The 17,860-nt window shown below is 43.9% G+C and overlaps 1 protein-coding gene across 1 annotated transcript; it reads left to right on the forward strand.

Annotated features, from left to right (window-relative positions):
• The first annotated feature begins 14,843 nt into the window (after window positions 1-14,843).
• On the forward strand, window positions 14,844-17,860 carry S100Z (S100 calcium binding protein Z). Its single transcript, XM_040090371.1, has 3 exons — window positions 14,844-14,926; window positions 15,283-15,440; window positions 16,569-17,860. The coding sequence occupies exons 2-3, from the start codon at window positions 15,300-15,302 to the stop codon at window positions 16,725-16,727; spliced, it is 300 nt and encodes a 99-aa protein (XP_039946305.1). The 5' UTR covers window positions 14,844-14,926; window positions 15,283-15,299; the 3' UTR covers window positions 16,728-17,860.

A 17,860-nucleotide genomic window follows, 5' to 3' on the forward strand; every position in this document is an offset into this window, starting at 1 on the left:
GGTCGCTGAGTCAAAATGACCGCGCTGGCTCGGGAGGGAGCGCCACACTGTGGTGTTCCCTGGATTTAGCTGGCGGTGACTCAGGACTAGCGCATTCTTTCAGATTGACACAACATGACCCTTGACATTTCGTCTTCAAATCCAAGTCTGGCAAACCCGTCTGGCTCTCCGTGAGTGGATGAGCTGGACAACATGGTTCAAAGTGTAAAAGTATCTAGGACAAGCCCTTAGCACTAATTCAGGACATGTTGGAGGCAGGTGGTGCTGTATCCCGTTTAAATAAAGTTGCCTGCTTTTTGTTTGAAGTCACTGCTGTGTCTCTGTTAATTTCAGGAGCACAGCTGGAAATGCTGGGGGTGGCTGTATTGTGGTGATATTATTTGTGAGCTGGGGTGAAGTATGCTGTGGAGAGTGATTTGATGGTAAAATGAAATGATGAAAAGAAGTTATGGAACTGCTCTATCATAATTTATGAAGACTGTATTGTGTGTATTGGGCTGGTTGCCTGGAAGCTCCTCGTGTCACTATGACTGGTTAAACAGGCAGAGTTATGAATGCTACAACAATAGCCAGTAAGATGATCCTCAGTAAACGCCTGAGTGGCTGCCAGACCTTGGGTGAGCAGACAAGGCTGAGGAGCCTTGCAGCACTCCCAGCAAGCACGGCATTTTGTTTAGCAGGGTCAGCAATGGAGATGACAAAGGAAATCTCTAAAGGTGATGGGTGGTGCACTGCTTGTCAAGGGTCTGTTTGGTCTGATGTCTCTGAAGAACGCAGGTGCCTTTGTTAAGGTTTGCTACTGAAGGATGTAGAGCTGGCTCCAGCATCAGCAGAAGTCGTCCCACAGTGAGCTCTGTGTAATCAAATTCTGCAGCAGGAGCCAAGAAGCCTGCTGAGAAAGAGATAGCAAGAGAAAGGGGAGAGAGAGAGTCCACCCCCACCTATCTTCAGTTTGGTAACTGCTATAGCAGGGCATGGGCAGGTGGATGGAGAAGGTTCTGTCTCTAGGACATGGGATAGCAGAGAGTGGAGATACTTCTCCCAGACATGGGAAAATGGCAGTACCTGCCTTTGCTGCTAAGGTCATGGCTTCCGCTGCTTGCACCTCAAATCAAGATAGTAGACCTTTAGAAAGGACAGATGTCAGCAGCCCTCTTGTTTCAAGAGCCTTGTATCTTCCATGTGTGGTTCAAGTCTGAGCAGTGTTTGGCATGAGCACCAGCCCTAGGGTCACTGTTGGTTCTAGCACTCAAACTGAACCAGACCTATCAGATGTGATTGGGAAGAACAAAGGCTCCACGGGGCACTGTGGCTTGAGGACCATTTGTGTTCTTGTTCAGGTAGCCGTGTCACTCTAGTGTTCACACATCCTATGCCAGCTGATGCACAATTTCCCTTAGCATGATCTCATGGAACTTTTTTGCTGAGCAGTTCATTCCAAAATGTGAGTGAGAACTCTTCACATTTTGTAATCAGAAGCGGACTCAAGACACACATCTCTGCTTCAGTACCTATGCAACCTAAATGAGTAGGCAGACGCCTGCGGGACGTAGTTCGTCATTCCTGGCAGCCTCTTTCCTCCCTCCCAGAGCACCCGCTTCCCCATGAGGGGTGGAAGCCTTTGCACTAAAGTCAGAGATGCAAGTTCCTCGGCTCTTGGTGTTTCCGTGGAGTAGACAGCCCGCCTTGAAATCACACCCGCCCTGTTGCGTACCAGCCTCCCAGCTTCAGGAGGCTTGCGGCGCTGGGAAATGTTGCTGTGTGGGCAGACAAAAGGGACACGGCGTGGTGCAGGAGCACGGCTCTTCTCAGCGGAGCGGGAGAGGAACGTGTCACTCGCCAAGCAAGCTGTCGGTCCAAGCACGAGGAGGCCGGTGGTATTCAGGAACTAGCTGAGGACTCTGTCCGTCATCTGGGGAAAGAATGTTACATACCGGGTCGTGCTTTGTTTAACTTTCTGAGTGCTTGCAAAGAGAGCTGATACTGTGATAAAACGCTCCCTCCCCTGTTTCTAGCTGTTATTGCACACTCTCTTTAACAAACGCACAAGCACGAACAACGATCCTGTTTCCTTGTGCTCTGCTTTATTTTGTAATTCTCCATTTCCAAACACGCATACATACCTGATGTAAGAGAAGAAGGACTTAACAGGTGATATTAAATAGCCCTGCTAGGTTTGGGATCAGGGAAGCAGGTTGCTGGGGAGATATGGGGCTCCTGGAGTGTAACTTTTGAAGCAGAGTATTCTGACAATATTTTTCAATCTCCTTTGTTTTTAATTGGATTTAAAGCACTGCTAAAACCAAATCTCTAAAGCATAAGCTTATCTGAACAAGAAGAGGTGTTACTAAGTCTTGTAATCCCCAGATTTCTGGAATAGTATGACACGCAGAAGTTTATTGTCAGTGATAGTTGATTTCAGTCTTTATTTCCAGAGTGTCTGAGCCCATGTAAAGCTTTTCATTGTGGAAATGTTGCTTCACCTGCAACTTCTACCTGTAACATTATGCGTATTCACCATTGCCATTGTAGTTACAAATAACTGTGCTGCTGAGGGTGGGGGCTGAGGGTGCTTCACAAGAGTGGACTCAACAACAACAACAACAACAACAACAACAACAACAACAACAAAAAGTACTTCTTTGAAAGGAATCAATCTTTGAGCAAAACCAGAGCCTTATACGTAGCGTTTTCAGCCAGACTTTCATCTTCCTCAGTCAGGAGTGGTAATACTCTTAAAAGACACTGCAAGTCCTTGTCTCTTTGATATCGTAAGCAGAACATGGGCAAGGATGCATTTCTTGATCTGCAACCCATCATGTCAGGTGAGTCAGGAGCAACTGAGAGTGCTGGACCTGTCCCATTAGTAGGATTGCATCATTAGAGAAAACAAGAGCATCTGCCTTTCATTTTACTGTAGACTTCTGGCAGTGACCTGAAGAACGGAGAATGGGGAATGCCTGGGCTCAGTCACCTGACAAAAACAATTACATAATTTGTTATATCATTTAGGAACTTTCCACAGATCAACAACATCTAATTTTAATTTTTGGAAAGCTCCATGAGTGGCATAATTTTACACAGATTATCCCTAGAATAAAAGGCAGCAGTGCCTGTTACTGTTCAATGACCACTGGAAGATACAATGTGTGTAATTAATAACGGTACCATAATTAGAGGGCTGTACAGTTAAGGCAGCAGCCACTATGATATAATAGTAGTTTCTGACATACTTCTGCTAGAGTATGACTCCAAGGAGTTTCAGGTATTTGAGATTGTTTCTTTCCATCTGAAAATAAGGATACTTTCACTTTTTGTACCAAAATGAATGTATTTAAATATCCAACTCAACACAGTAGAAAGAAGATAGTAGCATAAACTTGCTCCTGCAAACCCACCAGCCTCTTGTATCTGCCAATTGCTCCAAGAAACCAGAATATTCTAGAAAAAGAGAACAAGCAGGGATGGTGATATCATCAAGCTCTTAAATTCAGGAATGGCAGTGCTTTGTATCGTCAAAAGTACACCAGTCTCTGCATATGTGTTGGTGTATTGTCCTTTCACTGGAAATAACAGAGTGACAATGAACTTTAAAATGACCTTTAAATGATGGCAAAAGAGTTAATTTGGAAAAGACTTTCCATACAGGTAAAACCTAATGTCGCTCTACTGCAAAAAAAAAAAACACCCAAACCACCACAAAACAACAACAACAACAAAACAACAACAAAACAAAAAAAACCCCACCACAACCCCACACAAACAAACAAATAAAAAACTTGCAGGGGAAGTAAAAGCATAAATTCAAAACTGTTGCATATTATATTTGTCACTGACAGTCTCCTTTCCATAGCTCAGGGACTCTGATATTTTCAGATATCTGAAAAACAAATAACAGAAATTCATACTAATCTGATTATGAAGGAATTTCTGTTTAGAGTGATATATTCTTCTTGGAAGGTACAGTATTAACATTATTAAACTCTCAGTGATAAGAGATGTGGAGAACTTACTGCCATCACAGAGTTTGAATGCAACCTGTACAATGTCCTGTGGTTAAGGAAGAGTTTAAACAGTGTTATGTCACTCTTTGAAGTAAAGAGAAGACACATTGATAAAAGGTGTAATAACTGTTCAGCATGGCAGGGAGGGGATGAGGAGGAGGCTGTGAATGTAACTCACCTTTTTCAAGGCTTTGTTATAGAAGTACTTGGAAAATGGAGCAAGAGCAATAAAACATAACATCCTTTCAGAAGGCAATAGAGAATTGGATTTGTGGATGACTGCTCTGTTTTCTACAGCAGAAATGATGGCTTACTTTAGTAGGACATAGTGCACTTTTCAGTGTAATTGCTTTGTAGTCTTTCTACCCTTCAAAACTTTTATTCACCCATTTTAATTCACCTTGGTGATTCTGTCATTTTTTTCCCCGAATTTTGATGATCTATTTCAACCATTATGTGTATGGGTTGAGTAATAGTTCTGCAACCACCTGTGTTTGGTTTGTCTCTTCCAACATCTGCATCCTTGGTTTTACACACTGAAGGTGTTTGCTGAAGTGCAATTTTGTTTTCCATTCACACTAATTTTGTGCATCTAATGCAGCAGTCTTGAAAGTGAACTATATGATCACCAAAGAAAACAGGCTTCCTGTTGCAGGGTGATGGGAAATGATGCACAACCTTGTAAGGGAAGCTCGTGCTGCAGACTGTGATGCAATGAAGGCTGCTAGAGCTGGGGGAGTCCCTTTGCAAATGCAGGGGCTGAGAGCCTTCAGGTGTTACTCATGGGGGTGCAGAAGCAAGGAGAAGTGAAACAGAGGAATCAGAACAGCAGCATGTAGCAAGTGCTGGCAAAGGCTTGAGAAGGTGTTTGTGCTGTTTCCAGGGACAAAGTGCAAGTGTGTTCTCTGTCACCATGCTGGGCTTACACCAGCCCCTTGGCATGCGATGTGCCAGGTGACACAGGGCTGTGGTATGACATTGGCAGTGTGTGGCCAAGGGTGTGAGCCAAGAGACCAACAGGAAGCTCGGGAACCATCACAGTGCTTGACACGAAGGAACTCCCTGACTGGCCAGGTACGGCTTGCATGAGGAGCAGCTTGCACGTGGCACCTGCCAGGGCTTTGGGAGCCAGGAGCTCCTGCTGCTGCCCTGCAAAGGGAGGGATGGAGGCACAACAGAAGGGGTGGTGCATCTTGCTGATGCACTTGAGTGTATTGACACAACATATAGTGTATGTGAAAAGTGCATATTATATGGCTCTACGCAAGATATTTACTATATGTGTTGTGTTAATTGTTGATGTTGTATTAATATTTTGATAGTATAGCAAACTAAGTTTTGTAGTTAAAATGTAGTTTTTATGTACCAACCACAGGAAAACGTAAATCTTTCAGAGAAAAAAGGAATTTCCTTCTTCCTTTTCAGAAGAAACCAACTCCTCCTGCCTCTCTCAGCCTTGAGAATGCCACAGAGATTAAAGGAAAAAAGTGATACTAACCAGAGACGGTTCTTTGTTTAAATAGAGTTTATGCATCATGTATGGAATATATGAATATTCAACAGGCTATTGCTTTTAAGAGATGGTCCTTTGTTAGCAGGGGTCCTTCTCCAGAGCTTGTGGCTCGGAGGAGGCACCCAGATGTCTGTAACTGTGTTTTTTATTGTCTCGTATTGTCCTAACTCTAAAATTGTTCAATTTTTTAACTCTAATTCTATTTTTTATAACCATCTTATTTACTACTAAACTTTTAAAATTTTAAAACAAGTGATTGGCGTTTTTCACATGTATTATCAATTTCTCCTCCAAACGGAGAGAAAACGTGCAGCCCCACACTCTAAAGTGTGAAGAAGAAATTATGCCCAGTTGACTTTCTCTGTTACTTCCACCATCTCAGCTGTTCTTGATTTTCACATTGCAAAATATCTCTGGGGCATTCTTGGTGTTCATTAAACCAAGAACAACCAACTTGTCTAATTTCCTTGTCTTTTAAAGACAATTAAACCAATTGTACCTTAACTACCTCTGTCTCTTAATTCACATCACCCTCTAATGCTCAAACTGGTTCCTGCTGGGACATGCATTGCTCCTGTAGGATTGGTCCAGCTCCTTTCCTAGTACCATCAGAAATTCACTTTTCTGGAGCAGATCCCTCAGAGCAGCTGCAGCTTCAATAGCTGTAAGGACATCCAGTGAGTACTGTAAGCACAAAGAATGATTAATTCTTACCTTCTCTGTTGAGTATACATAATTCTTTGACATTCCCAGTTACATACTTCTGCAGGCTGAGATGTCTCGTGTATTTAGCTCTTTCTAACACAGAACCTGTTTCTTTGCTGCTCTTATAATCCTGCTGTATTGAGTGCAAGATGAAGGTAGGAAGACTGCCGTGATGTTGAATAAATGGGCTTCCCTTGAACTTAGTTGCCTGAAAACATTTCTAGTTTTTTGTGTTCCACTTCTTTCCTAGCCTTGTTTGTTTTCAGGCTCTTACCAAACCAACATTTTCACTTGCAGTAACCACAAGATCTCGCTCATGAATTCTCATAGTCAACTCAGAGCTTATCTGACACGATATCACTTGATTTCATGAGATCCTCTTGCATCCTTTACAGCTCAACTTTAACTTCTGTCTCTGTGTAACTTGTATCAACTACAAAAAAAGTATCCATTCATTCTCCTTCCCTTTCCGAAATCGCCAATGTCCATATTGATTAGCGCTGCCTCCAGAACACGTGCCTGTGAGACCCCATTGCTTGTTCTGTTCCCTTGTAAAACCCAATAATTTATTCTTCGTTAATTACCTTTCAGTCAGCCATTTCCTTTGTGTTTCTTGTCATTGTGTCCCGTGGCAGCCTAATTTCCTTAAGAGTGAGGAATGCTTTCTGGGAACAAGGTGGGCAGTAATCAGGGAGGTCAGTCAACATGAACTCCTTCAGGAAGCAGATTTGCATTATGACTCTTCTTTACTTTTGCCCAGTGTTTAGTCATGTTCCCACCCTTCTGCTTTTCAGGTGGGTCTCTTGCTCTTTATCCAACATGACAGCAGATCTAATGTTCATCGACTCTCTGGATAGTACTTGGCATTGCACCAGCCGATTTTCCTTGCTGTGGTCCTGAGCCAGAGGCTCCCATTGTTCATCCACCTCAAATTCTTCTAGAGGTCCAGGCTGGATTCCATCCCATCTTGGCTTGTAACCTCTTGGTTTGAGAATCTGTTCTATAGCATCTTCCACCCTCACTTCAGACTGAGGCAGATCCTTCAACATATCTCTTTCTCTGTCCTCTGGGAACCTCTCCAAGTTCTGCCACAGTGGAAACACCTGCAAATTACTGACTTAGGCTTCCAGCCATGGCCTTACCTTTTTTTAACCCTTCCTTCTATACCCTCACCATCTATCAGCTCTTGATGCCCTCTTGAGGTTTCCTGATCCCATTGCACTTGGATAAGAATTCATGGCTGTTTGCAGAATGCTCCTGTAGCATTTCTGGAGAACATTACATTACTCTAGAATTCTCCTAAATTTGCCCTCCAAACAGGAGCATTGACCTTAAGTGCTTCTGAACTTTCTTTTTCCCTTGGGAGGTGGTAAGTTTGGGATGAGTTTTTAAGGGCCACTAGTGGAATATAAGGCCTGACTTCAGCAAATCATGTGCCTAACCCCCATCATTCTAACACTGACCTGTAATAAGTACCTAAATTCTCTGCAGAGTTCTTACCTCTAGCTAACAAGGCTGTGTGCAATGGTTATTTCTTTTCTCCACAATTTTTAAGGATAATGCTTCTTGATTGGTGTGCTGCTGACAATGCTGACCCCTGTACAGAGCTTACCCTAGTAAAGCAGCAGTGAAACATCTACGTGTGCCTTGGAGCAGACAGGAGGGAGTTTCTCTCCCTTGGTTGCCGCAGCTTCGGCGGCTGTTGCTGGCTTGAGATCTGGAAGAAGCAGTTCTTCAGCAGGACACTAAGGGGCAGCCCCAGACCAAAAGAATATTCCTAGTTTCTTACATACACACAAACCGAGAGAACACTGTATTTGCCTCATTTTTCTGTATTGATTGATTGATATTCTGATTGATTGATATTTCTGTATTGATTGATATTCTGATTGCTTCAGTGGTGTCCGGAAATACTGAATCAAGTTCATCTGGAATGGTTGTTTTTTGGTGTTTTTTTTGGTGGTTGTTGTTGTTGTTGTTGTTTGGGTTCTTTTGGGGTTTTTTCCTGTTGCATTTTTACTATTTAGTTTGGCACCAGTGACGAAGAAGGTGTGAGTTTATTTGCCAGTCATCTGCAAATGGGCCCACAGGGAGGGTGGAGAAGATGGAAAAATGTGGTGAGCTCTGCATCTGGAGCTGTGGTGGCCGCCACACACACCACGGCATGGCCAAGCACACGTACCAAGGTGTATTTCCATGGGCCAGGAGCCCTCACTCCTCAGAGATGCTCCTTGGCAACAGAGAGTTAATCACACAAGGCCCTGGAGTCCCATTCCCAGAGTAGCAGCTGCTGCATGAACACTTGAAAACCAGGAAGGAGGAACTGAGGCAGGAATAGCTCAACAACCCACCTAGTACCGTGGAAAATCTGTGTAAGATTTTGTTACCACCACAGCTTGGTTGGTGCCTTGCTCACCCTCCTGAGACACAGGACCAGCCCCTGCAAGGAGAGATCCCAGTAATTATGAAACATAACTTGAACCTTGCTGCAAAAACCTTGTGGACAGAACTGGACATTGGAGTAGATTAGAATGAAGACAGCTGCATGTTGATATGAGTTTGAATTAGGAAAAAAAAACATGAGTCAATCAGAGCCACTGTATCTCCAAGGGATGGGTTTGCCCTACTGATGGGCAGATCCAATGCAAGGGGAAGGAGGAGTGTCCTGGCTTTGTTCAGACAGTGATGTATTGGCAAGGACCAGCTGTAATGTGAGCTGCCATCCCAGCTGGCACTGGCTGCGTGGTCTCTGGTTACCAGGCTGCTCTGCCACTACCTGGGGAACAACTGGCTCAGACTCTGTCCACACCAAGATATTTTACACTATTTTGGCATCCTTCCTGGGCATAGATAGGCAGCTGATACACAGCTGGATAGATCTGTCTGCTTCAGAGGCATAAGAGGAAGAAAGAACTGGAGCCAGAAATGCTTCCAAACTCCAGTTTAGGGTTGATGAAAGTTTTCTACGCTATTTTACGGATAACAGTGCATTCATATGCAATAGATGTTGCCTTCACAAGCTAATAATGAACGGTTGCTCACAGATGTAAGAAATGGTGAGCAATTTTCTATGAGAAGGAAAAGAAAGCAGTAAGTGGTAACTGAAGTCAGTACCTCAAACACAGACAGTGTTCTAATTTCTGCCCTAAGTGGGTATCACAAGAGAAATGACCACTGTGGGAACAAGCAGGGCTCAATGATCTGGACAGCTCAGTGAAAAAGTCATGTATGTGCTTGGAAAAGAGGTGTGTAACTTGTCCAAAACAAGACTCAACAGAGAGTATAAGGACGCACTTCAGTTGGGCAGCCCTTGAAGTGTAGCCCATTAAAAAATATATCTACAGAGTAAACCACCAAATCTAGGTGGCAAAAAATACTAACAAGACATTTAACTGTTCTTTGCTACTCTGCTGCATATGGGCTCACAGAGGTTAAAACAGCTTTGAAGATGTAAGCTGGAACCTGCAGGGGAGGGGGACATTCCTTATGTAAATGAATAGATCAATCAGTCCCCCAGATATGGAGACAAACCACCAATGAAAATGCTAACAATCCTAAAATGAGAAATTCTCATCATAATTTAACAAGAACTTCTGACTCAAATGTAAGTCTCATAAACTCCTTAATCTATTTAATACCACTAGTCTAATCCAGGCTCTAATCCAGTACAGGATTTTTATTGTGTAGTATAAATGTCCTTATGAACCTTGCAGTTTTGCTTACCATCTCACCTTTTCCAGCTTTGGGGCTACAACACTGATTCAAAATATGTGCATGCCAAGAGCTGTGTGAGTTTGGGGAAAATAAGTAATGACAGGATGTGGGTGGGAGGCTGACTTGCCTTTCCCAGCACAATAATTACTTTTGAGAAAATGTTCCCCATATGCATTTTGGCAAATGTTGAAATCCAGATGCCCTTAGTACAAGATTCTCACACTTAAGCTGAGTAGTATTTCACTATGGCTTAGAGTGGCACTTTAAAAACTGCTCTGGCTTAAAGGCAGTATTTGTCATGTCATGCCTTAAGAAGAGATGAAGGAAAAATCCTGGTGAATAAGTAAAGCTCCTTCCCAGCTGCAGAGGAAGAAGACTGCTGACCTATGTCAAAGACTGACTCCTTTCAAACAAGTCAGAACTCTGCTCATTTTCTTAGGAGCAGAGACCAGTGATAAGATTTTCTGCCTGCGGTCTGACTGCTCCTTCTCCAAGTAGGAGGGGAGGAACACAGAGCCTCCCAGCTGGGTGCATGTTTGCATTACCCTAGCTAAAATAAAACTAAACAGTCCTGCATGTTGGGTCCTATCTCAGATTTACAGGGCAAGGAGCAATCTCCCTTTCTCCCAACAGCCTCCAGTGGAACAATAGCACCACAGAAAGCTTTGTTTTGGAAGGCACCATAAGGATCACCTGGTTCCAGCTCATCTGCAGCGGCCAGGGACACCTTTCACTGGACCAGGTTGCCCAGAGCTCCATCCAGCCTGGCCTTGAGCACTTCCAGGGATGGGGCATCCACAACTTCCTGGGCAACCTGTGCCAGCGTCTCACCACCCTCTCAGAAAGAATGTCTTCCTTATATCAAGTGTAAACCAACCCTCTGTCAGTTTGCAGCCATTCCCCCTTGTCCTGTCACTACATGCTCTTGTACAAGTCCCTCTCCAGCCTTCTTATCAGCTCAGCTCCCTTTAGCCCACAGTTATTTCACCCTGGGGCTTTCTCTCCTCCAGGCTGAACAACCTCAAGTCTCTCAGCTTGTCCTCTCAGGAGAGGTGCTCCAACCCTCTGATCATCTTCTGGAAGTCATGGTGACTGGCTCATTGTATGAGCCCGGCTGCCCTAAGTCTGTCCTGGCTTGAGAAAAGATGCCAGAATTCATCCTTATTGACTATCTGTGCCGAGCCAGGTGAAAACTCTGCCCCTTCCCCTTCTAACAGCTGTCGCTTCCACAGTGCCCACTTTAGTGTTGAAATACTTATTGGAAAGCTGCGCTTGGGAAAGTACGTAAGGGTCAAGGACATAACATGAAAGGGACAGTAAAACATGGAAATTTGGGAAAGTACGTAAGGGTCAAGGACATAACATGAAAGGGACAGTAAAACATGGAAATAGATTGGGTGAGCCAGGGGATAGACTGCTTCCAAATCTATTTTTGAGTTTGAGTGAGGAGTCAAGACTCTTTGAATGTAACTTATAAGGTTGAAGTATTTGTGGTGCAAAAAGGGACAATGCTCTCAACTGTACCTTGGGATGCTCAGGCTGGATACTGGGGCAGCTGTCTTCCCCAGGGTGACAGTGCAACACCTGAGCAAGTTACACAGGAACTTGTGAAATCTCCACCCTTGGAGGTTTTTAATATTTACCTAAACAAAACTGTGTCTGCCTAGTCTGATGCTGGAGATTATCCAGCTTTGGGCAGGCAGTGGGACTAAGCATCTCCAGAGGCTCTTTCCCACCAACACTGCAGTGATTTGGCAGGGTCTGATGGACAAAGTTTGGGCACAAATGAGGAAGGCACCATCCTTCACAGGAGGAGTCTACAGGCAGTCCTACATTCTCTGTCAACCACTTCTGGTGCTGCTCCTGCGCTTACCCTGCTGGAAACCAGAGTGCAGGGTGCTGCTCCTGCGCTTACCCTGCTGGAAACCAGAGTGCAGGGTGCTGCTCCTGCGCTTACCCTGCTGGAAACCAGAGTGCAGGGTGAGGACTGATGGGAGAATGGTGTTTGCTGACACAGGGTCGGGCCTCGGCCTGATACTGAGCTGCTTTGCAGTCTGTGATGACTTTAGTTATCCTCAGTGCCAACCAGATATCATACTAAATCAGATTGTGCTGGAGTGTGGGATGAGAAGTACATAACAGTTGATTGATAATCATGAATTTTGAGCAGACGCTGCTGGGACTTGGCTTTATAGGAGTTGTGAGACATCTGCTGTCACTGCTGGCAGGATTTCCCTAGGCTGGGAGGAAAGGACTGGATGCAGCAAATTGCATGGACCCCTTGACAAACTGTTTAGTGCAGCTGTTCCCCGTGTATGTCACCCACTACTGTGAAAAAAAAGTTCCTTGCACAATTAGTTGGAGTGAAAGTAGCTGTAGAAAGAGTCTGCACATATTATGTCACTGTATAAATTATTGAGCTGATGTTCTGGAGATAATAGAGGAAACCCTTCTTTCTTCTGTCCTGAGGATGGCAGCTCTGAAAGTTTACACCTGCTTCCTGGAAGCTGTACCTCCCGTAGACTCTGCTTAGATAATTAATTTGCAATATTCATTAGCCAGAGGATCAGTGTAATAATATATAGGCAAACAGAAGGATTTCATGCTTATATATTGAGTTAGCTATGGTGTTTTTTTCTGGTTCTGGGTGAAGCTGCTGTTGAATGAATTGGAAAAACCCACATAAACCCAGCAATAAAAAAAAAAAAAACAAAGTATTTTGATGTCTATCTGGATAATATTTTTGAGCAATAGTTATAATCATTAGTGAATCACAGGCAAGACAGAACCCTGTGGCTGTAGCTACACAAGAAGCTCCGTGCTTTTTCTTCTCATCTGCAGACAGAGAGGATTCCCAGAACTGGGTGGGAGAGATGTGCCTCATATCACTCATGCTTTTTTCTCATATGCTCCATATGATCCAGATAGATCCCAGTGCTTACAGGAGACAGGAGCACAGGGACAACTCCTGCACAAAAATCAGACACCCATGAGCTTTCCCCAAATACAGAAGAGGAGTGGAGAGCAGCTCTCCTCCTCTCTCTCCTCTGATTCCAGGAGAGATATGTTCCTCTTGTTTCTCTGGTTTCTACCTTAACCTTTTATAATAATTCCCTGAGCACTGGCTTTCCCCTTTCCTGGTGGGAAAAGGGATGGCAGCTGGAAGCGTATGCCCTGCACACAGCACTGTGCATGCCCTCAGGGACCTCTAGCCAGAAGGGCCTGCGTGTTTTGGAAATTACACTTTATACAGGGTCACTTCCCTTATCACTGGAATCCAGTATTTTTATGCCCCCTCTTCTTCTCTCCCTTTTTCCCCAGAGGTCCACAGAAGAACCCCAGGTTGTGGAGTCTTGTCACAACAGCACAGGCAGGGGAAACATGTCTGAAGGCACAGGGGGCAGGCAGGGGAGCGGGCTGGGATATATGGTAGGAGTCAAAATTAGGAGCGCTTGGAGAACTTCAGAGATAAAAACCGTGCCCATCTCGTTCTCTTTCCCTCTGGCTGGAATGAGACAAAGAAGCAGCTGCAGCTCCGTGCCCTGCTCATCTGCACTGTTGTGCTCGCTGGACATGGGTGTGCAGCAGGTACAAGGCTTTATTGAGGGAAACTGAACCTTCGAGCAAACTCAAAAGCAGTTTTCTGCTTTCTTTGTGTGTCTGTCTGTCATGAAAACTCTGATTAGTTTTTATTTTGGGTGGTAAGTAAGCCCTACCACGACAAAGCTGCTGTTTCCTGCATCCCTCAGCCATCACTCCCAGCGTCAACAAGTTCCTGGGGTTGGAGCTGAGCTCACTTATTTCCCTTTGAGGCAAGGTCATTTATTCAGAGAGAGATATGCTGAACTACAGTTTTTTGCAGGACAGTAAAAATGAAGCCAAGATTGTTGTTCAGAGTAATTCCAGGCACAACTTCCACTGAAACTGCTTCCCTGATTTCCTCCTGGGGACACATTTACTACAGCAAGAATTTAATTCGGCAAGAGATAATGTTTTAGGTGTATGGAGATAACTGACAATTAAAGTAGATGTCTCAAGGGACACGTGGCAAACTCACCTGCAAGGCTACCAGCAGATACCTTTGGACTCTGGCTGCCAGCACTGAGGCACTTAGACTGCAGAAATGCTGAAAGAAGATTAGAAAGTGTTCTTTTAAAAATGGTGGGAAGTTGTTTTATATCGACTTGGTTAGCATTTTCTAATTTTGACCTTCAAGGCCTCGAATAGGCATATTTGTAAAAGGTCAAATGATAAAAAGTACTCCATGTGTTCCAAACGCAGCCTTTACTCTGCCTGGTGAATATTTTAGTGACCCAGTTACAGCAAGAGGCTTTTATTGAACTGAGCAGGAAAAGGCAGAGGGAAACAGAAGACCCGTCACTCCCGTGAGAATTACACGTCTGTCCCTATTTGTGTAATCCACCCTCTCAACCCGATAAACAAGAGCCTGTGCATGGGTTTTGAAAGGAAGGTGACCATCACCTGGGCATTTCCCTGCATACACCTCCACTAGCCTGTAAAGCAGGTAAGTCTTAACCTCTGCATGATGATATTGTTCGGACTCCAGCCCTACCCTGGAGGGCGTTTTGGCTTCTTACTCTTTCTGCGGTGTTTATTCAACATAAAGTTTCACTTACGCTTGATTTCTACTTCCAGTTACTTTTTGAGTCCACTACTTTGCAAGTAATTGAATTTCCATCTGGGTTTTTTTTGGTGTTTCTTCCCTGTGTACCTTCTCACTGTATGCTCAGTGAAGTAAACCTTGGGGGTGACCAGCTCACACCTGTTTACTGCAGGCAATTTGTGGGAAAAAGGCTCAGCCCAAGCAAACATGACCAAATAAATTGACAGGTGATACTTATCCTTATTATGGGTGATCTTCCTCTGACCACCTTTAAATTGCTGTGGAGCTCTCTGCATAAATGCTCTTGCACTTTCACAGATGGAATTTGTTGAAGACATTTCCTTGAGAAAACTTTTAAATTAGCAGGTAGGAAGGCATGCCTTCATTTTTCCTGTGTTTTTAGGTATGGGTACAAAAGATTCCTTTTGCAGCAGTATTATAAAATGGTTACACATTTTCTTAAATGTGGATAGATCATTTTCTTAAATAAAAATCCTTTCCTTCCATTTACCTTTTTGAAGAAATTGCTTATGAGTTCAGGGAGATGGGGTTTTTTAATTATAGTCCATCCTTGCTCACACACAGCTAACAGGATGGGTCAACTGAAAGCTTAACTTTTCAGTGCTGGTAACAACCTCTGTCTTCATCTGTCTGTCCTTCCCTTCCCGGAGACTTTGCTTTGACTCCTGTGCAATGTCAGTGACCGTGTCTTTGCCCCATAGCTCTCCTGCTCACTGCCATGACCACTGCACTGGAAGAGGCCATGGACACCCTGATCAGGATTTTCCATCACTACGCTGGCAAAGAGGGAGACAGATACAAGCTCAGTAAAGGAGAGCTCAAGGAGCTTCTCACCAGTGAGCTCACTGACTTCCTTTCAGTAAGATGCAGCTTTTGAACCTCCTGAGTGACTGTATCACGGGTGGGTTAAGCAGCTATCCAAGTGCTGGCATAGGAATAGCACCTACATGTGCAAGGCCCATCCTATCACTCAGATAACAGTTCTTTGTGGAGCTGACCAGAAGAATGTGATGTCAAATGTCCCATTTGAGAAATATGTTTCCAGAGGGTGGTCGAGCCCCAGAGCCCTCCCCTGTACCATTGGCAGCAGAGACGGGCCCTGGTGCTCTGCAAACTCCACAGTGCTTTTGAGCAGGGGGGCTAGGCCAGCCGAGAAGCAGTAGAAAGATCCACACTAAATAAAGGTCAGTTACTTAGTGACTTTGTTTGTTTTTAATAATAATGCGCAGATAAGCCCATTGAAGAATTGAATGCAGTTCTCGTGAGACAGGAAAGTAGCTTGTGCACACTGGCCACACACTACTGCTGCCTGCGTGCCCTGCAGAGAGGTGCTAAGAAAATCCTTTCAATGATAAGATGCTGATTTGAATATCTCTTTGCGTGTTTGTCATGTTCTATGTTACACAGCATATGCTTTTATGGAAATAAGCTTTAAAAAGAATGTTTTATGAGTCCTCTTAATTGTAAAAATTATTGTGGACCCCATGACCAACAGCAGGATTTTCTTTACATTGCATCCATTTCCTTGAATTGGATTTTCTTTTATTCTTGGCTATTGATTTATTATTATGAGATTCAATGTTCTTGTTCCCACCCATTAGGATGGTTATTTGCCAATCAGAGACCTTCTGAATGTGATTAATAGATAAATAATACAACCATTTATAAAGTATTCTGTTGGAAATCCAAGCACCTTTTGCCAAGGCGATACAGAGAAATGCACTTTACATATCCGTCTTGATAAAAGGGATCCATGTTCAGTATCTCCTAAAATCTGTTTATTTCAGCGCCTGTTTAGTACCTGTGTACCTTATAAGGGCTGCACTATCTTTAGTTTCTGATGTTTTAGTGACTAGAAATGCAATACTGTTCAGGAGCATATTTGATGCAGCCTTTTATTTAGTAACACCAGCCTTGTAACATAGCAGTGGTGCCAGAATTGCACATTCAAGATCTGCACAGCTAAGTCACTTTTCTTTCTCTCCAGGGCCAAAAGGACCCCCTCCTGGTCGATAAAATTATGAATGACCTGGACTCCAATAAGGACAATGAAGTGGACTTTAATGAATTTGTCATTCTGGTTGCTGCTTTGACTGTGGCATGTAACGATTTCTTTGAAGAACGGCTAAAGGAAGAGGAATTTTAAAAATCCTCAATGTAATCAATCTCCTGGCCACAAATGCAAGCAAAGCATGCCTAGTTAGGTAGCCCTCATTGGTGTTTAGTGAACGCAAACCATCATTCCTCCAACTGTTACTGCTCTAAGACATTTATGGAGCTAATCAGCAGCTGGTGCAAGCTGGACCACAGCCAGCTTACACTACGTGAGATGTGGCTTTTAATATTTCCAGTCTTTGCACTCCATTCATCTGTAACATGCCTTCGTCAGTTGCCCAGGTCAAGGGCTTGGGGTGACAGGTCACTTGGCACAAGTTGAGGCTTCTATTTCTTCAATGTCAGTGGAAAGTAAAAGGCACAGGAATGTTACTTGTGTACTTTCTGAATGGAAAAAATTTGGAATGAGACGCAGCACTTGCAATTTCGTTTTCAGACACTTTATAATAATCTTATTTTGCAGCTCAAAACCAGCAGATTCTTTTTAGCTCAGCTCTGCTTATTCTAAAACTTTTTTTAGCTGCTGCTCTCCACACTCATATTTCAGATGTGGTCACAGCCGTCTCTTGCTGCTGGAGCAAACAATGCCTCTTGCCATTGTTATGGGTTCATTCCCTTCATGTCTCCAGCTTCAGTTTTGTTCTGTTGGCATTGCTGCATCCCGGGAGTCAACCTCTTCACTTGGCATAAATGAATTTATCCGTATCATAAATTATTCAAACACATTGAAGATTTTGTCAGCAAATTTCTTGGAGGGCTGATGGAAGGACAGGGTCTTTGGGGGAAATGCGTTAATGCCTACTGCTTTCACTACTCCGGCATGGTTAAAAGGAGGCCTTTCAGGACCACTTGTGGAGGATTTAATGATGAAATTCCAGGATAAAACTTTGTAATGTGAGTCATCTTTCGGAGAAGCTTACACTGATCACCCTGAATGGAATCAGGGGACCCCCACAGCCCGGCAAAGAGAGAGTAGGCCAACCCCTTCCAGTGTTAGCTTGCTCTTGGGTTAAGAGTATTTACACACTCCTGTTTGAACTGAGCAGCCTTCTGACACTCTCTAAGTCCTCAGTGGCAGGATACTGTGGCTTTTTTTCCTTCATGGAGAGCTCTCTTATTTCCCCATTATTTTGCTGTTGACTTCAAACGACAATAAAGGGCATC

This window comes from Hirundo rustica, chromosome Z (assembly GCF_015227805.2).
Source record: "Hirundo rustica isolate bHirRus1 chromosome Z, bHirRus1.pri.v3, whole genome shotgun sequence".
NCBI classification, from domain to species: domain Eukaryota; kingdom Metazoa; phylum Chordata; class Aves; order Passeriformes; family Hirundinidae; genus Hirundo; species Hirundo rustica.